Genomic DNA, 23407 nt, shown 5'->3' on the forward strand with positions numbered 1-23407 from the left:
TTGTTAGAGCCGTTCGTTTAATCCAATAATCTTCTCGAGTATCGATTACGAATCGTATTAATCATTTTTCAAATTGTATTATCATTATGTATTTTACTATTTCTTTCTCTCTCTTTCTTTCACTCTCTCTCTCTCTTTCTCTCTCTTTCTCTGTCTCGTTCTCACGCTGTCTTTCGCTCTGTCTATCGAGTTATTCGTTATACACGATCGACATGAAATTCGATTAATCCATGAGAAATGGGCGCGTTGTACTGAAAATTCTAATCGATTTCGAGCGTGCGCGTTCGATTGTGCAAATAACGAATTCTAATTAACGGCGTTTCGTGCAAATTTATTCCCACCGGGAAATGTCGTCGTCTACACCGAATCGTTCCATTTTCGTGCATCGAAAAATGCCGATCGTCATTCGCACGCTATTGAATCCTTGAAACGTGTACCAACGTGTGTTACGAATCGCATCGAGGGAATTAAACCGAACGAACGATTTCGTTCTGTCTTTAATTCATCGTTTAATAAAATGATAATATTGATATTTCAAAAGAAAAAAAAAAAAAAAAAAAAAAAAAGATATCTCCTCGTCGTCCAATTTGCAAATAATTCTTCGTGTTATTTTATTTCTTTCGTCAAATATTTTAATGGAATTAAGAAACAACGTATACGTAAATAAATATATATCCGTTATATAAGTTTATCGATGGACTTCAAGAGATATCATCTCGTATCCTCGAAAAAAAATGTTACTTCGTTCGTTGGTATAATTGTGAAGGAATGAAGTGAGAAGGGGAAGAGGGGGAAAGAAGAAGAAGAAGAAAAAGAAGACGCATTAACGATCGTTTTTATTGTAACGACGATAAATGAAAACGATGTGTTAAGACACTTTATGGATATATAACGGAATAGTTGAAGCTAAATACTTCTTATCTTTGGATATGTCAACTTACATAAATACAGCCTTCGGTTCTATTCTCTTATTACTTATTATTCATAAGTTTAGTACCGGTTAGACTTATGTTAGTCAGAGGGTTAGGTAACAGGCTTGAAACATGACGTTCGCGCGATATTAGCAACCCCCTGAAGTCGCACTTCAATTATTCAGTGGCTACTATCATCAAACATACGTGTCGAAAACACACTGTATCATAAGCATCGATCGCTCTTGGAGGTTCTCGACCTTGTCGGAGCACGCGAGATAACGCTCTTAAAACTCGTGCATGCATGCCTCTACGTGTGTCAAGTTCGCGTGTTCTCGAATATTAATTCTTTTCTATTTTCTTTCTTACGTTTTTTTTTTTCTTTTCTTTTCTTTTCTTTTTCCCCTTTTTCTTTTTTTTTTTTTTTTTTTTTTTTTTTTTTATACGTACTTCCCTGATCTTTACGGTCGTCCATTCGTCTCGGCGTTTAACGATAAACTCATTCGAGAGTTCCTTTAACTTTCGATTCGAAAATGTTAACTCTCGTTTATCGCGTTAACGTATATCGATATGCTTAAAGATTAGCCCATGAACGACATCTTTCTAATCTCACGTACTTTCGTAAAGAACTATTGCATGCAGGAAATGACTCGTTATCGTTAGAAAATGTAATAGTTGAGTTAATATAATGTATAGTTATACATACTTAAGCTAGTTAGTTACACGTACGATAAAATACTTATCATTTTTACATAGGTAAGAAGAGAATGTTTTTGAAAGAAATTACGAGATCGCACGTAACGGAATTAGCATTTTCTAAAAGACTCTCTGTGATTTACATAAATGCATACGCGGACCAATGGCGGCGCGTCCTCAAACGTAGAACTCGAATTTTATACGAATGGAAATATTCTGAGAAACTGGATACGACCAGATCTCGATCGTTTTGCCGAGTGCCGATGTGATAATTTAACGACTTCTTTCGATACTCTATTTTTCCCTTAGGATTCTTTCTACGAATCGTCGATGCAAAAACGATAGAAGAAAATGCATTGAATCTTCGATATACGAGATGTATATTTCGTTTCTATAGGAAAAAAAGAAAAAAAGAAAAAAAAAAAAAGAAAGAAAAAAAAAAAGAAGAAAAAGAACATGACGATAAATATCAAATAAACTTTTACTTCGTATCTTGTATTCTTGTAAACAGTTCACTTCAAGGACTTGTCGGACTTTCAAAATGGGAACTCTCGATCCGGTTAATGCGTCCTTGGATGTATGCTCTTTGAATTAACTCACATATATTTCATCTTTTTTTGTGTTTCTCATACATAGGATAAAGTTTCTTTGTCGTTAACTATCGTAAAACGATCTTCGTGAAGAAAATCATGAGATGATGGTAAAGAGATAGAAAAGAAAAAGAGAGAGAATGAGAGAGGGATGGCCGGGATTTAAAAAGATAGTTTCTTTGAGATTTATTTGAAAAAAAAATCGTATAACTTCAATATACATAAATGTTTATTTGTCATTATAACTTTGTTCATTCGAATTTATCGTAGAACATTTTCAGTGAGACAACTTTAGTGACTTTCAATCGACATATTTATTACTTCGAAGAATTTATTCGAATAGCTCGTCAGAAATTCGTATATATATATATATATATATATATATATATATATATATATATATATATATATATATATAAAAGTTGTCAATGCGTATGGTACGACTACTGTCGACTCGATAGAAAGAGCAGCAAAAGGGATATGGTACTAGAGTTGTAGGATTTCCGAAGATGTGGCCGAACCCCGTCGGATCCGATTTAAACGGTTTTGGGAAGGGGTTGATGTATTCGAACAACACTTCCGGACAATGGTGGCTGGCTCTTCCGTCATCCATCTCCCTGTCGTTTCTATTCCCTTCTCTACCATTCTTCTCATTTTTCTTTTTCTTCTTCTTCTTTTTTTATTTCTTCTTACAACGTTACACCTTCCTTAATATGAAATCGAAAATGATGTTTAAATAGAACTTCCTTATGATCGGAAGCCCTTATACGATTTTTAAAACGAAATCGTTTCTCGAACTAATGCGATTAACTTTTTTTTATATCGAAAGATTAATCGTCCTTAATAAATTCTCAAGGAGCAATATTCGTATATATATATATATATATATAAAGTTTAATAATAAGATACATACGTACATGCATACATAGATATATATATTTTCTTATTTCGAAATATCCTAGGTATTTAAGCGCGAACAAATTTGTCATAACGAAACCAGTCTTTTTCCGGAACGGAAGAAGATTCTGAAATCGAATTAATACCGATAGATCGGCGACATTGTTCGTGGTCATCTCGGAACCGCAACGTTTCCGTCCGAATGATCCTTTTGGATTATTGCCCAGTATAGAGCACAGGTAGCTTCATAACTTGTTACTGAAAACTATTGTATGATACTTCTAAAGCTTCTTATTTTTCAATGAGAAAGAAAATATGAATTGGGAGTTATACATTTTTCTCTCATTGAATACGTTTTTCTTTTCTTATTTCTTTTTTTTTTTTTTTTTTCTTTCACTTTTTCTATCTCAAAAGCTTCTCTTTCTCTATTCTATTTTATCTTTTACACACACACATACACACACACGCACACATATATATATATATATATATATATATATGCTGAATGCAAGATTCGGCAGGGTACACGGATAAACAATCAATGAGAGATACGTTGTGCAGGGTGCCCTGCCCTCCTACAGTTCGATAACGTAAGTAGGGCATGAACCCGGGACACCCGGTGCACAAGCGAGAGAAAGAGAGGGAGAGAGAGAGAGAGAGAGAAATAGAGATAGAGATAGAAAATAGGCACTCTACGTGTATGCGTACGTTCGGTGAGAAGAATGGACAAACAAATGGATGGTGCACGCGCTTATGTATCTAGAGAAAGAATTTTGTACATCTACGTACTTACGTGCATGTGTGTATCTTTATCAAATAAAAAGAAGTTTCGAAGTTTACAATACATCTTTACTACTCGGAAGTAGGAGATTCTTTTTCGCGACGAGATCTTTCAAAAAGATCTTCTTCAATAAGGATGATGATCCGAGACGAGCCGGATCTTCTAGAGAGCTCGAATTTCGATCATCGCTCTTCTCACAACGATACTCCGTAATCCTAGATTATTTGGATCAGATCCGGTAGACATTTCGGTTAATGGATTTTCACGATTAATGGTATAATCGTTTTTCATCGTACGCTACGTTCTCTTCTCTCATTTCTTCTTTTCTTTTCTTTTTTTTTTTTTTCATTTCTTTTCTTCTTTCTAGCTTTCTTTCTTTCTTTCTTTCTTTCTTTCTTTCGTTCTTTTCCCTCAGAGTGTGTGCACCCGATAGTTCTGCCTCTCGCTGAAGAGCGATCTCATTTGTTGGTTTTTTTCTCCTCTCTTTTTCTTTCTTCTTAGTTTCCTTGACCTTCGTTTAGAATCTATGTAACCAATGAACTGAACGATTTGTTGTTGTAACTCGTTTCTTTTTTTTTTTTTTTTATTTTGCTACGATACAATGTAGAATATATGTAGAAAATGTTCCTTTCAAGGATGAAAACATATCGATTCATTTATAATTAATTATTGACAATTTCTTTAATAAATCGATCGTCTTCGAAGGAAGATATATTTTTTTCTGTTTCTCGTTTTTTTTTTTTTCAGATATATTTGGAATGTTTCCGTACGATCGTTACAAGTCAAGGTTGTTTTTTTTAAAGAGAGAATAATAGATCAATTGTATATATATATATATATATTATATTTGTATTATATATATATATATATAATACAAATACAAAATATATAGGAATACAGAATTCGTTAAACTTAACCATAATCGTATTTATTAATTATCGACCATAAAAGTATTTATTAAAAATTTCTATTTTTTGTCTTTTTTTGTGTTTTTTCTTTTCTTTTCTTTTTTTCTTTTAAGAAATATTCGTAGTATTTTATCGTTTATATCACATATACTTAAAGTCATTATAAAAATAATGTATAAGACTTGACCGATTTATCGATCGTTTCGACTTAACCAAACTATAGTTCTACCTTGTATTCGATAGAACCATACAATTAGAAGATAGAAGAGAAAATGTTGAATTATTCGTAAGGAAATATAAACGCGTGATAGAAAAAGCTATCTAGTAAAACATTGAAATGCTATCGGCGATTATCAGAGAAAAGAGTTTTTGACATATATGTACATATTTATATTCACACCATACATTGTTATATCAACACATAACATTGTTTAGTGAAAGAGAAATGAAAGGATAGGTTGTTCATCGATTAGTGCATGTAATTCGTAGTAACGAATGATATACCTCACGGGATTTCCATGTCCTCGTATCAGCAACAGACCTGGCGTGGATCCAATCCCATCACTGCAAACCACTTTCCTCGACCTATTCTCACCAAGTAGCCCTATAAATTACTCGTCATTACGTTATCGTCTCGTAAATTGTTTTTCCGTGGCGTCCTCTCGTTAATATCAATTTGTTCATCGACGAGACGTACAGGCAGGACCGATCCTCCTCCCCCTCCCTATTGGTTTTTTACGTAGATCTTTGGATGAACGTTGCAACGAGAAAAAAGGAACTAGAAAAAAAAGGAAAGAAAAAGGACAAAGCAAAAATAAATAAGCACAGAAGGAAAAGAGAAGAGAAGGAAAGGAAAAAAAAGAAAATAAAAAAATAAAGAAAATGAAAATATACAAAAAAAAAAAAAAAAAAAATAAAAAAAGGGGGAAAAATAATGAGAACGATCAATTTGGAGATTAACCCTTATGTAACAAGTTTTGACAGGTAGGCTCTCTCGATTTATTGGCACGATACATCAGACGTTCTAACCTATGCCGTACTATATCGTGACACTATTCTTTTTAATGTACGCTTCGTAAAAGCGTCACTCGAGCCGTGTGTGTTTACTTTTTGCTTGAGGGAAAGTCCTCCCGTCGCGCAATCGTTGCGTCGTCATCGTGCGACACGCCTCGAACTTCTTCCTTGTTCGATCGAACATTTTTAATCCGGAACAATGATGGAATCATTATAGAAACGAGTTAATTAATATCGTTACCTAACATTTTTATCCTTTGATATTTACGACGAAATTGGTGTGAATTTTTGTTACTTCGATTATAATCCTTCTTCGTGATACTATTGAAAAATATAGAGTGAGAAAAAAAAGGAAAAAAAAAAAAAAAAAAAAAAAAAAGAAAAAAAAACGATAAAATTCGTTAATTAGAGATAAAAAAAAAAAAATAGAAAGAAAGAAAAAAGAAATAAAAAAAAAAAAGAAAAGAAAGAAAGATCAAATATTATAGAATCCGGCGAAAAATAAACGGTCGAATAAACGAGAGATATTTATTTGGCCGAATCATAGTGACACGTGTAAACGCAAGAAAAACGCTCGACGGAAAAGTAACGCGACGATGCTCGATAAAACTGCGATACGGTTAACGGTTAATACGACGTGTATCGATCACGACGGGGAAAAGAGTGGTCTGGTTACCCTCGGTACTCTCGCTATTCACCCCCACAACCCTGTCCCTCCCCCCCTCTCCCCAACCTTCGCCAACGTCGTTTCGCGGCCATTAATTCGCCTAATGCTTTTATATTCACAGTGAACGAAGTTCCGGTGGTAGTTTAGTCGGCAACGTAAAGCTCGCCAACCATGCCGGTGAAAAGTTTCCCAACGTAACGGTTTAACATTCAAGTCTTTCTTTTTCTTTCTTCATTTTCTTTTTTTCTTTCTTCATTTTCTTTTTTTCCTTTTTTTCTCTTTCTTACTTTCTTTCTTTCTTTCTTTCTTTCTTTCTTCTCTCAAACTCTCCTTCTCTGTCTGCCTTTTCGTACACACTTACATAACGTATAATATTTTTATATTTTATCGGTGAGAAAAATTTTCGAGAGGGAAAATCCACATAAAAAAGAGTATTATCGGTCACGTATACGCTAGTTTCAATGACGTATCAATTTGAATAACTCGACACTAATCGACTATGTTTTATAATGCGCTCTTATTTTCGTGGATTTAAATCTCGAACCGAGTAATAATCAAGCTTAACAGTAAATGTTTCGTATGATGTGTATGCGTACGTACATAGGTATATATATATATATATATATACATATATATATATATACGTATATATGTAGAGGGAATGTGTATTGTAATCCTAGCCATGTTGTTCGTGGATCTACCGTAAATACACGGATGGAAACAAATCTGATATAGTTTCCCTGGAAAAAGAGATCTTTTATTTACGCTGATGTGAATGATGCATGGGCATTTCGACAATGAAAGAAAAGTACGACCAACGAACATTTCTATATTGGCTTTTAAAATACTCTTACACGTTCCGTGATATCTACCTACTCGTAAGAAGATTAACGTTTACGAATTACATATGTTCACTTTAATTATTTTTTCTCTCTCTTTCTCTCTCTCTCTCTCTCTCTCTCTTTTTTTTTTTGTGAAAGATTCACGCTATTGGCCTAAAAAAAACATCCGACTATATAAACGTATGGCGGATAAGAAAGGAGATAGAAACTCAATTTCCACGATAAGTGCAACGATCCGAGTTGATAAACGACGCAGAAGAAAAAGGAAGAGAAAAAAGAAGAGGACGAGAAGGAGAAAGAAGAGGAGAAGATGGAGGAAGAAGAGAAGAAGAAAAAGAAGGAGGAAAAGGATGAGATGGAGGATTAACGCTTGACGTTTATTCACGAGCTAAGAAAAAGACGATAGACGATGAATGAGGAGACGAAATATGGAAAATCGGAGGATGCAGAGGAAGGATGGAAAACGGTGGTCGGAGAACGATGAGGATGGAAGAGGGCGCACCGTGGGAGTGATCAATACTACCCCTGCACCGACGACCGCCCTCGAGAGTAACAAAGCTCAAGTTGGACTCGCGAAAGGCAGGATTTTCGGAAGGATAACTTGGGAGTGTGGAAGCCTCGCTTCAATTGGATAAAACCCTGTGAAAAGATGAAATTCTGATTGGTTCAAAAAAGGAAAACAGACGGAGTATTCCTCGAACGAATCCATCGAATTATATTACATTTTACGGATATCTAGAAAAATAGGGACTTGATATTCGTGACACGAATCACTATTTTCTTATTATGTTTTTATTTATTTATTTTCTTTCTTCGAAAAATCCGTAGGTACATAAAAATTTAAAGATAATAAAGTGTGTGTACCTTCTTGCATATAACGCGTGTTGTCAAAGAATTGGATGGAAATATCCTAAAAAAAAAGAAGAAAAAATGGAAAAAAGAAAGAAGGACAGAAAAAGGAAGAAAAAAAAAAAAGGAAAAAGATCATTTTTTATGGATGCAGCGTGGATTGCAATTTATTACATCTACGATGTTGGTATTTTGTTTGTGTACTTTTATTCGGCCCATGTGTTTTTTTTTTTTTTTTTTTTTTTTTTTGATAGAAATTTATCCAGACATTATTTTGGCAGCAATATTGCCGTCAAAGCAATAAAATTTATAATTGTCACCCATTCTTTTCTACAATTTGGTGCAATATTTAAATTTTCATACATATATACGTACATATTTTGTACAAAAGCGAATAGTATGACTGTACTTTTAATTGTCTTTTCACAATGGTCACGAACTGATGGACGTAGTTCATATGTGAACGTGGACGAGAACAGCACCTTTTATCTGTCGTCATTGTTAAAGCTTAACCGTCGTCAACGTCAAGATTATGTTATGTCTCTCTCTCTCTCTCTCTCTCTCTCTCTCTCTCTCTCTCTCTCTCTCTCTTTTTATCTCTCTGTCTCTTCAGTGGACAATTTATGACGTTCTAACTGCATTTACGGTGGCTAACATTTCTCTTTGACTTTAAAATTTTTCTACTATCATCTGTACCTACGGATTTCGTGAGAAATTCAAAAAGTGAACGTTCGAGCATGGAAAAGCTTAAAAATTTCGTTTAGAGATATACTGGAAATTGCATGAAAGTGAGAGAGAGAAAGAGAGAGGTTCAGAGCGATAGAGAGAGAAAGGAGAAAGAGAGAGAGAGAGAGAGAGAGAGAGAGAGAGAGAGAGAGAATATTATCGAGAATACTGGTTGCCATACATATCGAGCTTCGAGTATTAGATATGTTGAATTTCAAAGCTTTCAGGTTCTACCTTTTAAATTGGCGACAGAAATCGACCACGTTCGAAATTTCAATTTTTCTAGTCCGCCCATGCTCCAGTTTATTTTCCGTCGACACACTTTCTCTCGCACGACTCGAAAGACGAAAAGAACTTTTCAAGACGTTCTGTATTTTAATGAAAGTCTTTATCGAAAAGAATGGACGATAATTAAAATCGTTTTATATTTATATCCTTACGAATATTCGTTATCCATTAATTTTCCCTAAAAATATTTTTTCATGTTTCTTATTAATTAAATAATTAATTTATCTTGTATTCGAGTGCAATCGTTGTATTGTAGTTTCCTTACAGTACGAACTAGTTTAATTCTCTTGATTATCATATTACGAGATCCTAACAGCAAGATTGATTTAGATTTAAATAGGCTTTATTTCTCTTTTCTTTTGTTTTTTTCTTTTTTTCTTTTTTCTTTTTTTTTTTTTTTTTTTTTTTTTTTTTTCTTTTTTTTTTTTTTTTATCTTATCCAGTAAATCATTGACTTCCTTGAAAACAATTTTTAAACCTGTAATTAGTTTATCACCGTATAAAATCTTGTCAAATGAATACTCCATAATGACAGACTGACTGACATAGTTTCAGCTAAATTGTTGACTCGAGGGAGAAGAGAGAAAAACTTATGAGCAATGTCCATAATAGTAGCGTCCGCGTGAAATGAAGGTCCGATGTGTATCGCTTGAATCGTTTTTGTCGCAATGGATTAGGGGAGAAAGAGGAAGGATTAAAGGGGTTAAAGGGGCAATACATTGACGTGTAAGTGTGTGAAAGAGGGAGAAAAAGAGAGAAAAAGAGAGAAAAAGAGAAAGAGAGAGCATCGTGCTTGTTTTGAGTTTGTGGCCATTGATGCGTGACCAGGGGCTGTTAACCCAAAGGACGTTCTACGTTATCGGTAGCCCTTGTGACTTCGTTTCAACTCTTGACTTTTTCTCTCTTTCTCTCTCTCTCTCTCTCTCTCTTTCTCTCTATCGGTTTCATCTTTTTTCTCATTTTTTTTTTTTTTTTTATTCCCTCTATACACGCATACACATATGTATATACATACATAAATATACGCAATAAACGTATTCGATTGACCCGTATGTCTGACTTTTCAATTAGGCGATCACTTAATGCGATATAATTTTTTTTTCTTTTTCTTTTTCTTTCTTTCTTTCTTTCTTTTTTTGTTTTTTTTTTTTTTTTTTTTATTACCAACTTTGTAGAGTCGGAGGACGATAGTCGAGGTCGAGTTTACGTCATAGGAAAGGAAAGTGTCCTCGTAGTTCAGCCTGATTCGTGATGGAGGCCCGTTAAGTCAAGGCGAGAGCACGTTTTTGCGAGCTCGGCATTCCTATTCGCGATGAATCGGTGCTCGCTTAATTAAGCCTTCGATTTTGCTGAGCTTTTAACATGGTGTAACAGGCGGAAAAGAGAAAGAAAGAGAGTGAGAGAGAGAGAGAGAGAGAGAAGATAGATAAATAGATAGATAGATAGATAGATAGATAGATAGATGGAAAGTCACGATTCGTAAAAATTACGATACACAGTTTAGTGAGACTTTGAATGGTTCAATCGTGACGAGAATGACAATGGCCTTTTGCAATGGTTTCGATAACCATTTCTACTTTTATTTTTGTTTGTTTGTTTGTTTGTTTGTTTGTTTTTTTTTTTTCTTATTTTTTTCTTTTTTCCTTTTTTTTTAATTACTGACTCGACTTTTCGATCGAACGTAAAGAATGGTTTCGTGTAAGAACGAATTTGTTCGAACTTACATTTTATCATGGAAAATACAAAAGTGATCATTAATAATCTCGTATTAAACGTTAAACGGAAGAATCTTAATTTAATCTAATGCACATACTAATTATGGAAGAGATCGGATATAATGGATTCCAGAACATCCGGATCGAACGAGGAGAATATACAAGCAATGGGATATCTCTCCCTTGATAGGTTCTCGCGTGCATTACATGCCATGTTCGAAGCTTGAACGCGATGGAATTTCGCTCCAAAGCGACACGCCTTGAATTTCTTCGGCGTGTCATTAGCCTCCTTGTTTGACGTCTAACATTAAATCTCGATTCACCTGCGTGATTATTCATCACGCGTTTATTTCTGTTGTCCCTCTCTCTTCCCTCACTCTCTCTCTCTCTCTCTCTCTCTCTCTCTCTCTCTCTCTCTCTCTCTCTCTCTCTTTCCACCGTATCCGTCGACTTCGTCGTTTACATTTGATCGATGAAAATTCATAATTTCGATTGATAAAAGAGATCCAATTATCGTCAGTCGAAACTCGAGGCTTTCACAGTTCGAAATTATTTTCGATAAGCCTATCTTTAAGAAAGATTGAAAGATATGAATGGATGAATGGATGAATGGATGGATGAATGAATGGATAGATAGATAGATAGAGATAGAGATAGAGATAGAGAATGTGAATGATACAGACGTTTCAAATGAATCGAATTCGTAGTAGTTAAAAGAAGATGTTTCCTTTTTTTTTTTCTCTCTTTTCTTTTTTCTTTTTTTTTTCTTTTTCTTTTTCTTCTTCGACGTGCTTACACGTTCTCTCATTTTCAAGATTACTTCTCTTTTAGGCCCTCATCGCGCAGACTCAATACGAATGGCTCAATTCGTGTCTCATCCAAAGAGCTATAGATTGTATTTTTCCTACTATCTCCGTTCCCTCCTATACCATCTCTCGGTCACCCCTCACCCCCTTTTTGATCGAATTCACGAAGAAACGCTCCTTAAGAAAATCTCGTCGAAGTTTCAATAGAAAGCTCTTCTTTTCTTTCGTTTTTTTTCTTCTCTCTCTCTCTCTCTCTCTCTCTCTCTCTCTCTCTCTCTCTCTCTCTTTGTCCCCTCTTATCGACGTTATTACTTCATTCTTCTTTCATCATGTCTCTCTAGTAGCCGAGTCTACTCGTTCTTTTCTTCTTCTTTTTTTTTCTTTTTTCTTTCTTCCTCTTCTTCTTCTTCTTCTTCTTCTTCTTCTTCTTCTTTTTCTTCTTCTCCTCCTCCTCTTTAGTTTGATGTTTCGTTTAGCGCCTCGAGAAATATCACGTGGAGAGACGTCAAATTCCATAGTCGAGTATCGGGACTTTCTTTAGAACTAATCAAACTTGTTCAATTATCGTAGTTGCGCTAACGTAACGATGTTTGAAAAGATGTTGGAAAATGCATTTTGAAATTTTAGACAACATTAATAGACATCGAATAGTAGGATATTGTTATTTGATATGAAAATATTTTTTTCGTTATATGGTACGTGCGATATCAGGTCACAATGTATATATCTACATACGTGACAGGCATATTATCTGATGTAACGATTCTAAGTAAAACAGGATCGATGAAAAACTCGTAATTTCTTCTTTTCTATGTGTATATGTTTGTGTGTGTGCGCGTTTGTGCGTGTGCATATGTCTATATGTTTGTACGCATTACACATATCTATGTACATACATAGATTCATACAAATGTTCATTTTCAAAGTATTGATGAAATGTGTAATGAAATAGTCGAGATATTGAATATACAATGAAATATTGTATTTCCTTTTTTCTTGCTCTCTCTCTCTCTTTCTCTCTTTCTCCTCCCTCTCTTTCTTAAAATCATTGTTCGTGTTTACTGGAAAAAAAAAAAAATGGTTTCTCTGATTTCACAAAGTTTCTTTTCATAAACAACGATTTTAATTCATTAAAATCATTTCAAGCACATGTTATGCATCGAGGCAATATCTATTTTCAATAATATTCAACATCCTTTTTTTTTAGCGAGGTTTTATATGTTTGAACGAATATAAAGATTATAACAGATAGTACTACTAGCTTTTACGTTCGGTCGCGCGTGCGCGATATAAAATCTGCTTTTAGAGGTCATTCGTATTTACGCGTATCCATATAGATATGTGCCATGCTCCTTGTTCTCGTATATTGCCTTGGTAAATATTGTAAAGCGTTTAAAACGTTTTAAAACTACGGTATATTCCCCAGTGTTGTTAAATTGAAAAACTTTTCCTTGAAAATATAATCAAAAGAATAAATAATTGAAATGGTTTTTCCTTTTTTTCTTTTTTTCTTTTACTTTTTCATTTTTTCTTTTTTCTTTTTTTTTTTTTTCTTTTTTTTTCTCGAAATCGTTAAAAACAATCTTAACGAGGGGATTTGAAATATAAATAACATTATGCAGATTTGACATTTAGGATGTTACGTTTATCTTTTATATACCATAATTTCGACTACCTGTAATAAAGTGTTTATTGTTATAACGATATAAACGTGAAATCATCGTTAGTGGGAATCGCGACAACATTTAATTAGCGTACACGTTTAATAATCATTCCCCAGAGGTCACATTGTAACACGTTTCAAATTCATAATTGATGTCTCGTCTCGTAATATCAAATCTGTTCTCATATATGTAAGCAAGCGTCGATATTAATATTGTCATAAACATGGCGTATACGACAACAAGATCTATATAAATTCATTTCGTTATAATCGAAAAAAAAAAAAAAAGAAAAGAAACAAGAAAAAAAAATTACATAGGCAACGTTTGTTAAGTTAAAAAAAAAAAAAAAAAAAAAGAAAACAAATAAAAAAGAAATGAAAATGAAAATGAAAATGATTACAACGATAGTAGAAATTTGTATGCTCGATTATATGTAAAAAAAAAAAAAAAAAAAAAAAAAAAACAAAGTAAAAAAAAAAAAGAAGAGAAGATTTATCATCTATCTTTCTAATGTAAATTTTTCAATACCTTTTCTCCTCAGATCCATGCATACGTGCACATTAAAAAAAGACAGGAAAAAACGATAGAGATGATTCCTTGGATAGATAGAAAAATAATTTATTGAAGTCTGTGTGTGTGTTTGTGAGTGTGAATGCGAAAGCGCGTACATATATCGATCTCATTGCTATTTACGTTTCATTCATCGAGTCCGTTCGTAAAATGGTAATGAAACGTTCGAAAAACGAATGAATTCGTAGACGATGATTTTTACTCGATCGTAACGATTAAAATTTTCATCGTTGAATCGTACTCGAAACAAATCGTCCTTGGATTTACATCTCATTAAATTCGAACGTATCTTTTATGTATCATTCGATACGATATCGAGGTATCGTTGCATAAATATAAAAAGAAAAAGAAAAAAAGAAAAAACAAACAAATAAGTAACACAATGTGCTCTATTTACGGGCTTAAACCTATTGGAAAGCGATAGTGGAACGTTATTACGCGGACGTGGCTTTCGCGAAAAGTGATTTCATCTCTTTCCTTTTTTTTTTTCTTTTTTCCTATTTTGTTTTATTTTCTCTCTTCTCTATCGATGAAGTCCAATGGCACGAGCTTATCCGGAAATGGTGAGATCATTCTTTCTCTCCTTTTTTTTTTTCTTTTTATTTCCTTTTTATTTTCTTTTCTTTTTTATTTTTGTTTTGTTTTGTTTTTTTTTTCCTTTTCTCTTTTTTTGCTTTTTTTCTTTTTTTCATCCCGAAACAAGAAAAGAAACGTAGATGTTTTTCCTAACGATACCTCGAAGCGTTTTATCTATCGCGATATGAAATATTCGGTGAACGGAAGAAATGCAATAAATCAGAAATGCAAACAGTCAAGTTTTCTTTTTGAATCTTTTCGTCCAACGTTTTATACTTTAGCAGATATCATATAAGTTTCGTTTATATGCAACTTTACGCTTATAATGTATGTGTATATATATATATATATATATATATATATATATATATATATATATATATATGTTATATGTGTACGTATGTGTCGGTACGTATCGCACATACGCATTTATCGTTTCGTAGAGAACTTGATAACGTCACAATGTCGAGTGTTAGTATTACTACGGACTGAAACTATTCCTCATGTTCTAGAAAAAGTTTATTTATTTCTTTGTTGGCAAAACGGGAACGCGTTGTGCGGGCAAACGCGAACGGAAGAAAGATGGTACGAATGCGGACGAGTATTGTTTTCTAGAAAGAAAGAAAGAACGAATAGTCGAGTAGAGCAGAAAGAGAGAGAGAGAGAGAGAGAGAGAAAGAGAGAGAGAGAGAGAGATAGAGAGAGAGAGAAAAGGCGAACGTTTTATCGGGTATCTCGTTTAGCTTCTGTACCGATTTCGCGGTACAGAAGCTCGCCACAAATAATGCGACTAGTTTCGTGCGAGAATGTAACGAAAAGAGAAGAATAAAACAAAACAAAACAAAATAAGAAAAAGGAAGAAGAAAAGAACACAAAAAGAGGAAAAGAAATTCATTGGTTTATATTGATTTGTATTGAGATCGGTTTTATATAGTATCGAGGTTGTATTAAGAAAAAAAGAAAAAAAAAGGGGGGGGGGGGAAACGGAAAAAGGAAAGAAGGAAAAAAGAAATGAAAATGAAAATACAAAAGTGATATTTGATTTTTCGAAAGGCAACGATGATGACAAGATGAGTTATTCAGGAAAAAGAAAAAAAAACAAAAAAAAAAACAAAAACAAAAAAGAAAGAAAAACAAACAAGAAACCTGCGATTATAAAACGCGTTTAATTTCCGTCTGTGAATGCTCCCTCAACGCGATGAGTTTCAACGTGAAATCGCCGGTAACGTCGCGGAAATCGAATTTGCGGCTAATTAACAGCGACGAGTTCTCGGGATTCAATGAGAACGTGCTCATCGTTGCGTGTATTGCGAGATGGAAAAACGGTTTATTAAACGAGAAAGCCGAGTCGAACCAAACCGTCCATTTTAATGACATAACGGATTTGTTTCTGTCGAGGGATGAAGAAAAAGCAAACGGACGTGCTTCATGTCGTGGAATTTAAAAGGCTTCATTCGTTCGTGCGAAAGCATTCTTGAATCTCAAGAGACGTTTTCATCGACTCCTTAAAAATCTTGTGCCGTTTGATTCTTATTGCTTTTATTATTTTGCGACATAAAAATGGGAGATACTTTTGATGGAGAAGTAGGGGAGAGAAGGAGGATTAAAAAAAGTATATCATTTCGATTGTATAAATGCAAATAATATAAATTATATATAAATGCAAAAAATAACAAAAACTTTTAATTTTACGAGATTAACTCTCGCGTATTTCGAAACTTAAAGGGAGGAAAAAAAGAAGGGAAAAAGAAAATGGCAAAAGAGAGAGAAAGAGAGAGAGAGAGAGAGAGAGAGAGAGAGAGAGAGAGAGAATGAAAGAATCTGTACTAAGACAAATTATATTGAACTACCGTCCATTGACAGGAAAGTTCGTGCGGCAATTCTCAGATTCAATTGTTTATATAATTGGATTTTTAGTTTCTTTCAACTTTGTTCTCTTTTACTTCCCTCGTAAAGAAACGAGAAACTCGATAAATATAGAATAATATTTACGGAAATACAAATTATATTGTATAAGTTGGTATGTATTATTGTATGTATGTACATATATAAATACAGGGAAATTCCTGGCATTTGATTTCGAATAGGTTTGTCATCGTTGTTTGTAATGTATCGATATGATCGAAAAATGTCAAATAATATAAACGTTTTCATACAATGAAAATAAAACTATAGTTATCTATTTTATTAAACGAATAATTCTTGCGATCGATTTTTCTTATATAAAAAAAATTTTATGAAAAATTTCTTTTTGTCTATTTTTCTTTCCCTTAAGCGTTTTAAAATATCATTTTGTTTCCTCTTTCGAGTTAACGGAGAAATATGTAAAATAAAGAGCGATGATGAGATACCGAGAAGTGGTTGGTATCGAAAATTCTCCGAGACGTTTTCATCTTCGTTCAAAGGGATTTTCAATGCCTTTTTTCCCCGGCACGGTCCTTGTCAAAAGAAACGAAACTAAACGAAACGAATTTTTAGGGATCTCGTTCCTCGAAATTACAAAATTTAAAGGATCCTACTTTATTCTTTATCTATTCTCATAATCCTCTTCTCTTTTGTTCTATTATATTTTGTTTTAGTTCTGTTTTTCAAAATGGCCATGCCCGTCGACATTTACCGTCCTTTTATACATATCATCCAATTATTAAGAACACATTTATACATTTTTCATCGATATGACAGAATTCCAATTGTTTGTCGTTTAGCGTAACACACAAATCCCCATCGAGTTATTTCCCCGGGGAGAGGGGATAGGAACGGGGACGGGAGAATTGATCGGAATAATGTTAATGTCGGGAATACGTCAGACACGTATAACTCAAAAATATTCGATGTAAAATAGATGTATATATATATATATATATGTAGTGTTTTGAAAAACGATTTGATCTAAGTAGAAAAGAATATGTGATAAAGAGAATATTGCGTTGAAATATTTAAATTTGATCCTCGTAAGAATCTTTCTTAATCGCGAATAACAAAATCAAATAATTATCATTACGATGTATGCTTCTCTCGATATCGTATAAAATTTGTCCAAAAGATTTTTTACACTTTTTTTAACACTTAAAGAGATAATCACTTTTACGATATACATACGTACATTTAAATCGAATATTGGTGTAGCTATAAGTAAAAGGAGGAACACTATTGCCTGGGATAAATGATATAAGAACTAAAATCAAAATGTTTAATATATCTTCCTCTCTTTTTTTTTTTTGTTCATTTTTATAGATCTATGGACATAGTTGCAGTAACGACTGTCGGTTCAAACATACGAAAGATGAAGTCGCATCAATCGCGATTTTCTTTGGCTGGAATGTAGACGACTAGAATATATCGAATGGAAGAAAGAAGATAACGATCGTCGTGAAAGAGAGAGAGAGAGAGAGAGAGAGAGAGAGAGAGAGAGAGAGAGAGAGTGTGTGAGAGAGTGTGATTGATCGGTGATCGATTGCGTGAAATAACGTTCGAGTGGCGATTCGCACTCGCGTCGCAAACCAAATGTTCCCCTCCAGTTTGCTTGCAAGCTTTTTGCAAAAAACAAAAAAGGGAGTCGAAAAGAGGGGAGCAATATCGCGATACTTTCGAGCTTTTATTCACCGATAAAGTGAAATCGGAGAAATTTGAAATATTTAGGAATAAAGTATATCTCTTTAAGAAGAATAAAAGGCAAAGTAGGGTTCAAGATAAAAAAAAAAAAAGAAAAATCATTGGCTGTGCGTTTATTAACGTAAACGATAGTGTTCATCGATTGTACAGATATATATCGATTCGTTTCGAAGATATTCAGAAGAAGGAAAAATAAAGAAGATTAAGAGGACGTTGAGGAGGATAAAGGACGAAAAGTCGTGACGAAGTAATAGAAGATAAAAAGAAAAAAAAATTTTAAAGAAAAACAAAAAAATTAAAAAAAAAAAAAAAAAAAAAAAAAAAAAACAAAAAAAAACAAAAAAAATGTTGTGAAGGGATGTTCTCCTATATAATCAAAGTTAAAATTAACGATTATCAATTAAATATAAAAAATATAATACACGTACATATATAACTACGGTACGCGTACGTGATACGTAATATTAGCAATAAAATAACGCGTATTCCTTCGCGTTAGTAAACAAGCAATACACAAGTTCGGTCCTTTTCGTCTTCGTTATCGTTTTAAGAGAAATTATAAACACGTTCGGTGTGGATCGTGGAGTCTACCAACTGTGGTGCTCCTCCTCGCTATCAACGACGCTGGACGCTATATTTTTTTAATCACGATTTTGGTGTGTGAAATAAATAAGAAAAAAGAAAGGGAGTGAAGATACGACAAGATGGCGTTCGCCGCGGCAAGAATGATCCTGAAGGACAAGAGACGGAAGGCCAGCAAAGAGGACTTCGCACCTCGAAACAGAAGCAAGGTAAAGTCGTTAATTATGAACTAATTAAATAATTTCAATTATCGATACGATTCCCCTATATAACTAGTGCAAACAATGAATATCTAATCATGTATTTTTCATTCTTATTGGCAAACAAATTTCTTTTAGATATGACATCGTTATTTGTAATTTGTTATATTATTTTTGATTGAAAAGAAAAAGAAAAAGAAAAAGAAAAAAAAAAGGAAAGAAAGAAAGATAACTGTATTTCTTTCGCATTAATTTTTATAATAGATTACTCTCGTATACGAGAGATGATCGGAATAATCAAAAGCAGCTGATCGCTGATCGCACACTGACTATCAAATATCAATCAACTAGTACTTTGCTCGAACGCGTGACGATGAATCCTGAACATTTAAAATGTTCCAATATCCTTCATTTCCTCTATACAACAATTAATATTATTTTAGAAAAAAAGTAAATTTATTAATAATATTAAAAAAAATTTTTTTTTCTTATATACGGTGGTACGTCTTGTTTCTTATATCGTTATCGTATGAGAAAAATTTCGTTTTAAAAATTTGTTGTTTAATCCTTGACAAACGTTACGACGATGCATGACACGTAACGAGTTTTACTTTAGAACATCGACCTTTACTAAGTTCACTTCTCTGTCGTTTTATTTACTTTTTTCTTTCTTTTTTTTTTTTTTCCTTCTTCTTTCTTTTTTACTTTTCTTTTTACGAGGAGAGGTAGTTCTGAAACGTTTTAAACCTTAATTTTCATGTCACCACGGAGATATAAGTTATGCTGTCCACGTGCATAGAAGTATGCTCTTGTTTTCTTTCTCACAAGAGAGAACAAAAAAAAAAGAGGAAAGAAATAAAGAGGCAAAGAGAGAGGAAGAGAAAAAAAGAGAGAAAGAAAAAAAGAGAAAGAAAGAGAGAGAGAGAGAGAGAGAGAGAGAGAGAGAGAGAGAAGAGTTACGTATATACGTAAGTATGCGCATAATTTATATACCAGATAACAAAAACAGTAAGAGCAATAGAGAATTAGGTCGGAGTTTTATCGTAACATAAGTAACCATGAATTGAACGTCATTTAACGTGATATCGTAACTAGTGAAATTTTCTCACGTTATTCTAACTATCGTAAAACAATAATGGTCTAAAGATTCTTTCACACGATTCTTTAAAGCTTTTAAGACGATATAACGTACAATGCATCGATGATAATAAAAAAAAGTTTGATAATAATTTTCGATAAGCTTCGAATTCGAGATATAAAATATATAAGGAAGTCTTAGATTTTGAAATTTTTATAAACGAAGGAACTAATATCAATTTGTCATTTTTCTCGAAGATCTCAACAATCTTAACTAATTAAAGTAAAATCGGTGATTAAGTTTACGGTTTTATGGTTGAATCTTTGTTCGAGCATCACTTTGCCGTATTAAGAATGATAAACGGAAGTTTGTTACCACTCTGGGTTCCGGAAATTAAGTTTGACTTTAACCGGATGACGAACTTTTCCGATTCTTTCTTTATCTATCTATTTATCTCTTTCCTTTTTCTTTTACTTTTATATTCTAGTCTCTTTGCTCACATTCGATAGTTCCATGAAACAAAATTATCTGGCTTTGTTCTTTCGAGTCTTTTTTCGAAAAAGTTTTACGTCATAATTAATTCGAACTTTTTATCTTTTTTTTTTTTTTTCGACTTCTAATCACTTTTTTTTTTCTAAATTTAAACTCGTCCGTTGTTGTAACAAGATATCCCAAGGAAATTACGTAGGATCAAATAGATCCGTTCTGATCTCATGAAATCTTAAAAACTTCGAACTCTACGCGTTTTCCACGATATGCACAATTTTAAGAAATAGGATAGGTTACTTGGAAATATTTCCTGACTTTGAATTTAGGATTTCAAGATTACGAAGGAAGAAATAATACTTTTCATATATATTATATAATATAATATAAACAGGATAAAGTAATAACTTTGAATATTTCCCCATTTCTTTTAAAAGATATGGAATAACTTTGTTTACGAAATTTGTATAATCGTAATAAGACAGTAATCATTATTTTGAAAATGAATACGTGAAGGAGATATGTAGGTCAATTGTGTTTTTTAAATGAATTCATACATTTTTGATTGCATTGATCGATATAACTCGATTTTCTTTATAAATAAGTATTAATCCATGTATTGTCGATAAATTATTAATTTAAGAGATATTTTAATTTAAATATTCATAAAAAATCATGTAGAAAGATACGACTAAAATATAATAAGAGTAGTAGTAAGTTACGAAAGAAGAATCTTTCGAATTTTCGATTTTTCAATTTCGTACATTATAGATTATTAATAGATTTTCTATCCTTTATTTTAAATAAATAAAGTAAAATTTACATAATTATAATAAAAATTATGTAATGATTTCATTATAGATATGTCTTTATTACGAAAGAATAGAAAAAAGTCAATTGAAAAAATTATTAACAAAATCAATTTTATTATAACAATATTATTACATTATTTAAATAAATAAAGAATAAATTACCCTTGAAAATGGTGTTTCTTTCAAGTTTCTACGACTTTCCGTTCCGAAGTTATCGTCTTCGAAAGATTTTCATTCATAATTCGTTTAATACAGCTGTTCGTAGTAATAGTATAGTAATAGTAACGTACTCAGCTGGACCGCGTAAATTCTCGGAATTTATATAGGTCAGTGTGTCATCGAACTAAGTTGAATGAAATTATATAGGTTAGTGTGTCAACGTAAATGTCTTTCATTTACATGGAAATATCTCTTGAACCAAAAGTCGTAGAGACTTGAAACAAATATCATTTTAAAGGGCAGAATTTTATCTATTTTTTTTATCATATTGTTAATAATTAATTAACAATTTGTTATAAATAATTTTTATAAACAAATTCTTACGGACTTGATTCATCTTATTTTACAAAAAATCCAAAATTCAAATTATGCCTGACTTAAAAAATTATATAAATTAATAAATATTTAATAAACAAATTATTTTTTCTTTTTTATAAAAAAAAATTATTTTTTTTATATTATTAATAGCCACCGCTTTCATTTATATGGGAATATCTTTGAAATTAAAAATCGTAGAGACTTAAATCAAATATCATTTTGAAAGATATTTTTTTCTCTATTTGTTAAAACGTATTGTTAATAATTAATAAACAATTTGTTATAAACAATTTTTATAAACAAATTCTTACGAACATTATTCATTTTATTTTGCAAAAAATATTAATTTTTGGACTGTTTTATAAAATTATATAAACTAACAAATAATTAATAAAGTAAGTCTTTGTTTATTAAAAAAAACGATATTATTAATAGCTGCTACTTCTTCCATTCACATGGGAATATCTCTGAAACTAAAAGTCATAGAGATTTGAAACAAATACCATTTTAAAGAGCAAAGTTTTTTCTTTGTTCTATAGTATTGTTAATAATTAATTAATAATTTGTTATAAACAATTTTTATAAGCAAATTCTCACGAACTTTATTCATTTTATTTTCCAAATAAAATTTAGATTTCGGTTAATCTATAAAATTGCATAAATTAATAAATAATTATTAAACAAATTCATTGTTTACTGAAGAAACAATTTTTTCTTTATTATTAGTAACCACATCCTCCATTTACATGTGAATATCTTCGAAACTGGAATTTGTACAAACTTTAAATAAATATACTAGTTAAGCGCAAAGTAAGTGCAATGTATGCGCAGAGTAAAGTGCAGGATAATCGCTGAATAAGAGTTTTTAAATGTCTTCTAAACTAATTACTTTTCGACATATACAGACTAATATTATTTTATAAAGAATATCAAGCTGCATCGATCAATGCAATCAAAAACATATAATTTCATTTAAAAAAACACAGTTAACCTTCATTTATCCTTCATGTGTTCACTTGTAAGAAGATTCTTATTACTATATTATGACCCTTTCCGTATAATAAAACTTTTGTCAACAAAGTTTCTCCATATCATCAAAAAGAAAAAAGATGCTCTAGGTGATTATCACCCCAACCTTTATATATACATATATATATATATATATATATATATATATATATATATATATATATATATATATGTACATTTGTAAGTATAAACATATTCCTTTTGGTACATATTATACATTTTCGTTTTAATTAGTTCTCGTATAACTCGAATAATTGGTTTAAAGGCTTTCATCGGTATCGACTGATACAAGATTATATATGATTTACAATAATGTCCCCGTGTAATATAGGAAAATTCGTCGTTAGAGAGAGATCGAGAGATTATACATTCTATCGTAATCTCTTATATTTAAAAAAGAAAAAAATACATATGTACATAAGAAGATTTTTTTATCGCATATTTTGTAGTGATTGTATTTTAAAATGACATTGGTGAATGGTTATACACGTACTATGACATGTATATATATGTGTGTGTGTGTGTGTATGTGTATATACGCAATACGTATACATAGAGATAACACATGAAC

The 23407-nt window shown here is 32.1% G+C and overlaps 1 protein-coding gene across 5 annotated transcripts in view; it reads left to right on the forward strand.

Moving 5' to 3' along the window:
• Positions 1 to 23407, forward strand: part of LOC124950683 (neo-calmodulin-like) — a 97686-nt gene that overhangs the window by 36429 nt on the left and 37850 nt on the right. For 3 of the 5 annotated variants that reach the window (XM_047497758.1, XM_047497757.1, XM_047497759.1), the window contains exon 2: positions 17735 to 18903. The exons of the other annotated variants lie outside the window; for them this stretch is intronic. In XM_047497758.1, coding sequence (XP_047353714.1) covers positions 18817 to 18903 — 87 coding nt within the window. In that variant the 5' untranslated portion in view covers positions 17735 to 18816. The remainder of the gene's footprint in view (positions 1 to 17734; positions 18904 to 23407) is intronic. 5 annotated transcript variants of the gene reach the window in all.

Source organism: Vespa velutina, chromosome 7 (assembly GCF_912470025.1).
Source record: "Vespa velutina chromosome 7, iVesVel2.1, whole genome shotgun sequence".
Classification (NCBI taxonomy): domain Eukaryota; kingdom Metazoa; phylum Arthropoda; class Insecta; order Hymenoptera; family Vespidae; genus Vespa; species Vespa velutina.